General features: G+C 38.2%; 1 protein-coding gene across 1 annotated transcript; it reads left to right on the forward strand.

Moving 5' to 3' along the window:
- The first annotated feature begins 7,971 nt into the window (after window positions 1-7,971).
- Window positions 7,972-9,303, forward strand: LOC129554599 (hemoglobin fetal subunit beta). Its single transcript, XM_055423517.2, has 3 exons — window positions 7,972-8,118; window positions 8,250-8,472; window positions 9,050-9,303. Exons 1-3 carry the CDS (start codon window positions 8,033-8,035, stop codon window positions 9,176-9,178), a joined length of 438 nt encoding a protein of 145 aa, XP_055279492.1. The 5' UTR covers window positions 7,972-8,032; the 3' UTR covers window positions 9,179-9,303.

Here is a 9,303-nt window from a genome sequence, read left to right on the forward strand (position 1 = left end):
TCAACATTTTTAAAGTCATTTGTGAGTTACAATATTGTTTCTGTTGTTTTTATGTTCCGGTTTTTAGGCCACAAGACATGTCGGATCTTAGTTCCCTGAACAGAAATAGAACCCTCATCCCCTGCATTAGACCAAGCCTTAAACACTAGACTGTCAGGGAAGTCCCAGTATTTCCCCAGATTTTATCTTTTGAACTTGGGGAAATAATGTCCACCCTCAATGGTATGACTTCTTCCTAATAAAGAACTTTCAGCTCAATTTCTTGATTCATTTTACTCATTTTTTTTTTTTATTTCCACTAAGGATATGGGAAAGTCCCTGAGGGTCTACAGATAGGGAGCCTTTGTGTCTTATACAGAGAGAACAAGGGGAATGAGAGAAGGAAGGGGACCACACACAGTCCATAATGGATGACATTCCTATCTCAAAACGTAAGAACTATAAGAAGGTTTAAAATATAGTGAGGATACTAGCATTACAGGGGCTCATGGGAAACTTCAAATCTAGACAGAAACTTCAGGATAACACTCTGATCCATATCCACTAATTACTCATGAAATAATGTGCTCAAGAAACATAATGACTGCTCAAGAAACTGTTATTAGTGTTTCCTTTTTTCATACTTCCCTTGCGTGCACTATTGCTATGCTACACCAGTGTCCCCATTCTAATGCATAATCTCCCTCTCCCACTTGCCCCAAAACACCTCCAAAATTAACCCCAACCTCCCATTTCAGGTAAAGCTCAGTGCTCACATAACACTTGCTTTAATCTTTTGACCTTGGAACCTGTGAAATTTCCAGTATTGCCTAAGAAAATTCTTCCAAACCCTCCCACTCCAAACTTTTCACTTTTCTTCCTGTCTAGCATACTTCCTGTCTAGCACACCCTGTGTGCTGTATACGGGTTTCTGTCTTTTCTACTATCCTACATGATTATCATGTCTTATGTAGCAGATCCGCCATAGACAGTAAGTGTATGTTTATTAAGTGAAGTAATCAGTGAATGAACAATTATTTCTTGTCTCAAAACTGCTGAGAGTAGAGGACAATCTGAAAAATACTCTATTGCATGGTGCTTCTTTGGTGTTAGTGCTACAATATACAATGAGGAAGCACACAGGAAAGTAAATCACTGATTAAACATTTGCTTTCCGATTATAGGTAGTACAATATCTTTAAAAACTTTTTAGCTTTTTATTTAATATGGAATATATCCAATTAAAACTGTTGTGATAGTTTCAAGTGCACAACCTAGTGACTAAACCATTTATATACATGTTTCCATTCTTCCCCAAACTCCCTCCCATCCACGCTGGCGCATATCATTGATCGACTTTCCTGTGCTATTCAGTAAGACCTTGTTGGTTATCCATTTTAAAGATAGCAGTGTGTACTTGTCCATCCCAAACTCCCTAACTAACTATCCCTTGTGAAATTATTATTATTTTTTTTTATTTTTATTTTTTTCTTTTTTAATGAGATAAGAGAAAAAGCAAAAAGGTTTACAACAAAACTAATATATCAAAGTAAATGGCTCTGGACATTTACAAAGTCCAAACAATATAAAACTGAATACTACCTTAATCTACCCCCATTCTCACCCAAACAACCTTCGTATACTTTTCATCAAGAGAGGGCATACTCTTCTATTAAGTTAAAGAGGAAAGATAAATTCTAGAAAATCAACTATTTGACGAGCAACATTTTCTCAAGGCAAGCATGGGTCTCCTTTTAACGAGACCCTGGAGTTTGAGGACTGGGTTGAGACACTGTAAGCCTGTCTCCTTGGATGTCAGAGCTCCTGGATGGAGGTTCGCACTTCCGTTATGGCTCGGTTTGTTTTCAGCTGTGGTTTCTTGCCTTGTCGTGTCAAACGGACCTTTAGATCAGCTTTGCCTGCTTGTCTCAGTAATCAAGTTGTATGCAGTGCCGTTGTCCTCTCACTCATTAGGATATGGGTTTGGCTGCTTTTCAGAGAAAGACGGTAGCAGCCCCAGCTGGGTGGCACAGGGTTAAGGTGGGGGCTTCCAGCGGTGGGGCCCGGCTCTGTCCCTCTGGTGGCTCTGCCATCTTTAGAGGTAATGTTGAGGAGCAGTGAAGTGTGCACACTCCGGAGCCAGGCTGCCTGAGATAAAATTCCAAATCTGTCATTTACTGGTTGTGTCATTTCTCTGTCCCTCTGTTTGCTGATGTCTCATAGGTGGCACTAGTGGTGAAGAATCCTCCTGCCTGTGCAGCAGATACAAGAGATGCAGGTTCAATCCTGGGTCGGGAAGATCCCCTGGGGAGGGTGTGGCAACCCACTCCAGTATTCTTGCCTGAAGAATCCCAAGGACAGCGCGCTACAGTCCATGGGGTTGCAAACAGTCATTGCCATTTAAGAGCAGTTATTATGTCAGGCAGTGTTCAAGGTATTTCACACCTATTATCTTATAGTGACCTGATAGAGCAGACACAACCACTATTTCCACTTAGGTGACAAGCGCTCAGTCGTGTCTGACTGAAATTATTTTTGTCATATGTAAAATTGGAAGGACTTCTAGAACCTTCTAACTTGCATGCATTTCTTTAAATCTATATTATGCTCCTGTTGATTAAATTTAGACTTGATTACCTGAAACAACATGTTCCTTCCTTCTATAAAATGTATGTTCAGAATAATTTTATCTTAGTACCAGGTTATGGGCTTCCCTTGTAGCTCAGCTGGTAAAGAATCTGCCTGTAATGCGGGAGACCTGGGTTTGATCCCTGGGTTGGGAAGATCCCCTGGAGAAGGGAAAAGCTAACCCACTCCGGTATTCTGGCCTGGAGAACTCCATGGATCATATAGTCAATGGGGTCACAAAGAGTCGAACATGTCTGAGCGCCTTTCACTTTCACCAGGTTATAGAAAATGCATTAAAGTTTACTGTTTTACCACTGTATTTTGAACTGTCTGAAGGCAAATGAGCTTTTAAATATTTATTTGTTTCTTCATGTTTTTATACATAGTAGGCAATGAGACAGAGAAGGCAATGGCAGAATCCTTTACACCCCAACACTATGTTTAATAACCACAGGGTCACATCTAAGAATCAGAGACATCTCAGGAAAATCTTAGGAAGATTCCTTTCACACTCCTGAGCAGAGAAAAGTCATCATAAGAATTAGACATTTTCAAAAGATTTTAAAGAGGGCAAGCGAGACTGTGTGTTTCACAATTTGGAATGAGAAAGCAAAGTACCCTTCTTCCTTCTAAATGTTCATAAAAAACTAAAGAATATCTGAAGAACTTACTGTACTCTCTTTTGTCCCTTCACCTTTGGAACTGGCCAATGAATCTAGACAAGAAGTTGGGACTGAAACTCCCAATCTCTTGGTGAATCCAAGAGAAAATCACTGGGGTGGGATTTGGATCAAGTTCAAACAGTTGCTGTATTGTTAGTGTTGGTGTCTCTGTTGGGAGTGAGGAGGTCAAAGGATGGAAAGAGACTTGGCAGCTTGTTATATGTTTACATTCCTTGTTAAAGCAGAGCTTCTGTAAAAGTCTAAGAGTAATATTGATTCCTTAATATTTGATTTTATTTGATAATTTACCCAATAGTTACTTCTAGTTCTGGCCTATCATGTTGCTTCATAGATCATGTTCAGTATGTGTGAATGCAGATGGTATATAGCTAGAAGAAAAAAGATGGAAAGAGACCAGAGGTAAGGAGAGAAGGACAGCGAGAGAGAGGGAGACACAGAGAGTCAGAGAGAGAGAAAGGGAGTGAAGATGGGGGCGGGGGGAGAGAAAGCGAGAAGTAAGTAATGTTGTGCACTGAGTTCCAAAATCATTTTAAAATCAGCCAATTGAATGATGTCACGGGAATTTAGGATGCTATTCTAGATTTTCCATCTCTTAAGCCTCAGAGCAGTGCTCTGAAAGTTGGCTTTAGGAGTTAATGCCTTATATATTTGTCAAGGGTGCCCAGTCTGAAACAATTCTGCCTTTCCAGACATACAGCTTCAAATTTCATTTGAGAAAGACTGACCCTTTGTTCTTGATAAATCAGTATCATAGCCCATTTCTGAGGTAAATAAAAGCTAATTCTCAATGAATTAAAACCTGACCCCAGTGAAAGAAATATTAATATGCAATTGATAAACTGAGACATTAACTGTCCTGTAATAATTAGGATATATTTTATCAAAGTTATTACTATATTGATTTTACTGTTTTTATTTTATTTTTTTTGATTTTACTGCTTTTAGAAAAAAAATATGACCTTTTAAAACATGAGTTAAATTACACCATTTCTAAACTATTCTGTTTATGACCTGTTTCTATGAGTTCTGCTCTTCAAGAAGAATTTGCTTCATTTTATTTTTTGTTTTATTTTATTTTTACTTTATTTTTGAAACAATGCTAAAACTGAGGTAACTAAGATATTGTACATCTGGGGAAGAATAGCGAATAATAACCGCTTTATCTTGTAATGAACTTTAACAGAAAATAATCGAATAAATAGCTACTTTACCCAGAAAAATACAGATGTGTTTGGTGAAACAGTCTACTTAGATAATTAAATTTGAACATCAAAGCATGTACAAAAGAATTCTAGTTGAGTGAAATTTTTGAACCAAATGATAAAACCACACATCTCTGGATGAATGCCATGATTCTCTTGAAGAAAGTCAATATTCACCCACTTAATTATACTCAGATTAGACCCATCCTGGTATAGAACATTAGAAATCAGGTGACCTTGCCAGATTGGAATAAAGGGGAAAAAACAACAGCAAAAAACTGTCTGTTTTTCTCTGTGGACTTGTATGAGTGTGCGCTTGTGTGTGTATGTTCAGTGCTCAATGGGGCTGGAATCAAAGTAGAGCAGACAAGCTGTGGATCCCTTCACAGAGTACAAAAAAGCTTATGATGGTGAAGATGTTAGTGGGCCTAAGAAGCATGCCAAAACCTTTTTAGTGGCGACCTGGATTTGCACTTTAGGCTCTGAACATAACCCTACTTATATAACTATTCACTCTTCTTTATTTTTACCTGAACTTTTGATTGTCTTATAACAACTTGCAGCCTTGTCCCTGCACAGTTATGGTAATAGAAAGAAAACCTGTTTCACACTTTGATCACACCAAGTAGCATTGGTGAAAGACAACAACTCTTGCCCGGAGACTTGCATGATGGTGGCTGCAACAGTCAGTACAAAAGAGGGGCTCATAGACCATTCATGGCAAAGGAAGACATAAAAAATAAGACACAGTAGAATTATTTGTATAAATATGTATGTGTGTATACACACACACATATACTGGAATACTACTCAGGTATAAAAAAGAATGAAATTTTTCTGGTTGCAACAACTTGGATGAACATGTAGGATATTATGATTGGTGAAATGTCAGACAAGGAAAAACAAAATCCTGTTTATTGTGACTTGTATGTGGAAAATAAAGAGCAAAACAAACAAATTAATATAACAAAGCAGAAACAAAATCACAGATACAGAGAACAAATTAGTGGTTACCCATGGGGAGAAGGGAGGGTCAGGATAGGGGTAAGGGATTAAAAGATACAAATTACCATGTACAAAATAGATTAGCAACAAGGATATATTGTACAGAACAGAAAACATATCAATAATTTATTGCAACTTTAAATGGTGCATAGTCCTTAAAAATACTGAATCACTATGTTGTACACCTGAAACTAACATTATGTTATGGATCAAATATTTAAAAATAATTAACTCAAATTAAATGAATTAGGGAAATCATCTCTGAAAACAGAAAATGATAGGGGAAGTCTTTAAGTACATGCTAATTTCTGTCAGTCAAGACAGCAAAATTGTAGGCCTGACAATTTGTCTCCTTTACAAGAAAATATAGGAACAGACATACTATTATTTAGTAAGTTCTGTGAGTTTTCCATAACACAGACTTCCTGAAAAGACATGTCCAAAGTTTTCCAGAAGTCCTTTAACCTACATATGCCTGACCTCTGATATCAGAGGTATGAAATAGGTCTTTTAAAGAGTACAAATATAAAACAATGATAAACCTAATGGAGATTTCAATTTAATCAATTGAAACTCAAAACTAAAGGTCAAACTAAATGTAGTTTTTTGTTTGCTTTTTGTTTTTAACATTTAAAACATTTGAAAGATCTCTTTTCCAAGAAGTCAACATGTGGAAATTTTTTTCTAAGTATAGACCAATAGTTAGAGCCTCTTTTTTTGAAGGTTGCAGAAAAGAGTGAATATAAATTGAAAATGTTTAAATTCTATATTTTTTACCCCTATAATCTTTTGTGGGCACATAATCCTACCCTAACTTCCATAGACCTAGGCAAGAGCCAAGACTTTTCTATATGTCTGAAAATATCAGAATGAATTTGTTCACAAGTAGTTGATGGGGAAGGGGCCAGATCAAAGGGGTGAAGAATCTTCATTTACCTAGCAATGACGGAAAAAATATTTTGGAGGATGGGGTAATGAAAGCTGGATATTATGAATTTCTTTGTAACAACTAGAAATGCAGAAGTCCTTTCCTTCTAGTTTATCTAAAAATATATTGGAATTACAGAGACATAGAGCTGAAAGAATGAGAGATTTTTTAAAACATGTTTTTCCAGTGATGGCAAAGGTGAGAGAAAGGTGATTCTAGACATCAAGGTGCCTGAATCAGGATAAGGTTCTAAGGAGAGAGATCATGGGAAGTAAATATACATGCTCCTTTCCTTACTAAAAGAAGGTGGAAATTCCAGAAGAAGAGAAGATGCAGAAAGTAGAGATGAAAAAAAGTAGGGGACCCTCAGGGAACTCTGAAGTTCTGCTGAGCTCAGGAATGCTTGCTGCTTTTGCTTTTTCATTGAATCTTCTAGTAGTAAGAAACAGACCTCTATACTTCAGATGTTTTTTTCTTGCCTGAGAAGGTAACAGATTTATTACATGGGTGGGAGGAGGGACAAAGAGAGAAGAAATATTTGAAAAGCTGTAGATAAAGAAGGATAAATTTTAGTAAAAGAAGGTATACATAAAGTATATAGAGAAAACAGAATTAAAGATGAATTGAAATAGAAGAAATTCTTATGCACACAATACTCTTAGAGGTTTAGAGGAGAAGACCAAATAATCTGATTCAAACTGGAATGTCTTTACACAATTTTATCCCTCTTTTTAAATCACAGAGAAGCTTCTCTGTTCAAGACACTTTCCCAGGTCAGTCCATGAGGAAACAATTTATATGCCTCGATTTAGTTTTTGAACACATTGCCTCTCTCAGGGTTATTGAAACTTAGGGGTTTGATTGATTTTTTACTTCTTAGTATTTCTTACTACATGGAGAGGTCTTTGTTTTCATCTATGAATTAATGGAGTAGCTATTTCATAGGAGCTCTTGATCCATACTTATTCTATTTTTCTATCATTATTTATTTGGTCATAAATTAAGAAAATGAATGAGTAGATAAGCAAATGAATATTTGTTTTCATACTAGAACGATTTAATCCCAAACAAGTGAACAAAAAAGATGCATATTTAGAACAGGGGCAGAGGTTTTATCCATGCTGTCCTTGTAATTATTTTGCATATTCTGAAGGCACAGGAGATGATCCATCTACATAGCCTTATTGAATCATCGTGAACAAATCCTTTCCACTTTCTGGAGCCCAGATTCTTCATTTGTGTAATAAGAAAATTGAGGAGGTGGTTTCCAAGAGGTTACCTCATTGTGATTTTAAAATCTCTACAAGTAAACTTGCGAAAGAAGATTATTTTAGTTGCAATTTGTATTGCTGAAATGACTGAGACCTAGAGATGCCCAGAAAGAGGGCTGAAGGTCTAAAGTCAGTGCCGGGAAGACCAGGGAGAGGTATGACTATCATCATTCAAGCCTCACCCTGTAGAACCACACCTTGGGCTGAGCCAATCTGCTCACAGAAGCAGGGAGGTCAGGAGGCAGGGCTAGGCATAAAAGGAAGAGCTGGGCCAGCTGCTGCTTATACTTGCTTCTGACACAACTGTGTTCACTAGCAACTACACAAACAGACACCATGCTGTCTGCTGAGGAGAAGGCTGCCGTCACCACTCTATTTGGCAAGGTGAAAGTGGATGAAGTTGGTGGTGAGGCCCTGGGCAGGTAGGTATCCCGCTTACAAGACAGGTTTAAGGAGAGTGGATGGCACCGGGTGTGTGAGGACAGAGCCGTCCCCCTGAGAGATTCTGAAAGCTGCTGAGTTCCTCTGACCTTGTGCCCTTTTCACCCCTTAGGCTGCTGGTTGTCTACCCCTGGACTCAGAGGTTCTTTGAGTCCTTTGGGGACTTGTCCACTGCTGACGCTGTTTTTGGCAACCCTAAGGTGAAGGCCCATGGCAAGAAGGTCCTAGACTCCTTTTGTGAGGGCCTGAAGCAACTTGATGACCTCAAGGGTGCCTTTGCTTCGCTGAGTGAGCTGCACTGTGATAAACTGCATGTGGATCCTGAGAATTTCAAGGTGAGTTTGTGGAATCCTCAATATTCTCCTTCTTCTTTTTATGGTGAAGCTCGTGTCATGGGGTGAAGGCTGAATGGCAGGATGCAGTTTAGAATGGAGAAGAGGTATTCTGGTTAGAGTGCTAAGGACTCCTCAGAACCGTTTAGATGCTTTTAACCTCTTTGCTCACAACCATCATTTCCCCTGATTCATTCTTGTTCTCTGTTGTCTGCAATGTCTTCTCTTTTTAATTATACTCTTTGAGTGTTCAATTTGAAAAAAGATTTCTTCATCTACTTTAAAAATGGTATCTAATATTTCCCCCTTATCTCTTCCTTTCAAGGGATAAAATGCTGCATTGCTTTTGGAAATGATTCAAAATAATAAAACTGATAACGAATTGTGGATTAAGATAGAAACATTTCTAAATATAAATTCAGGCTGATACGGGTAGCTTCATATCAGCAGTAGCATCTATACTTCAGTCACTTTTGTGCTAATATCCTAGGGGCACAGCCTGGAATGAATCTGAAATACTCTGACTCTAACCTGGGTACCTGCGCTAACCCTGCCTTTGCTTAATGTCTTTTCCACACAGCTCCTGGGCAACGTTCTAGTGGTTGTGCTGGCTCGCCGCTTTGGCAGTGAATTCACCCCGGAGCTGCAGGCTAACTTTCAGAAGGTGGTGACTGGTGTGGCCAATGCCCTGGCCCATAGATATCACTAAGCCCCCCTTCCTGATTTCCAGGAAAGGTCTTTTCATTCTCAGAGCCCAAAAACTGAATATGGAAAAATTATGAAGCGTTTTGAGCATCTGGCCTCTGCCTAATAAAGACACTTATTTTCATTGCA

This window comes from Moschus berezovskii, chromosome 14 (assembly GCF_049115385.1).
Source record: "Moschus berezovskii isolate FMDL1 chromosome 14, NW_MosBer_1.0, whole genome shotgun sequence".
Lineage (NCBI taxonomy): Eukaryota > Metazoa > Chordata > Mammalia > Artiodactyla > Moschidae > Moschus > Moschus berezovskii.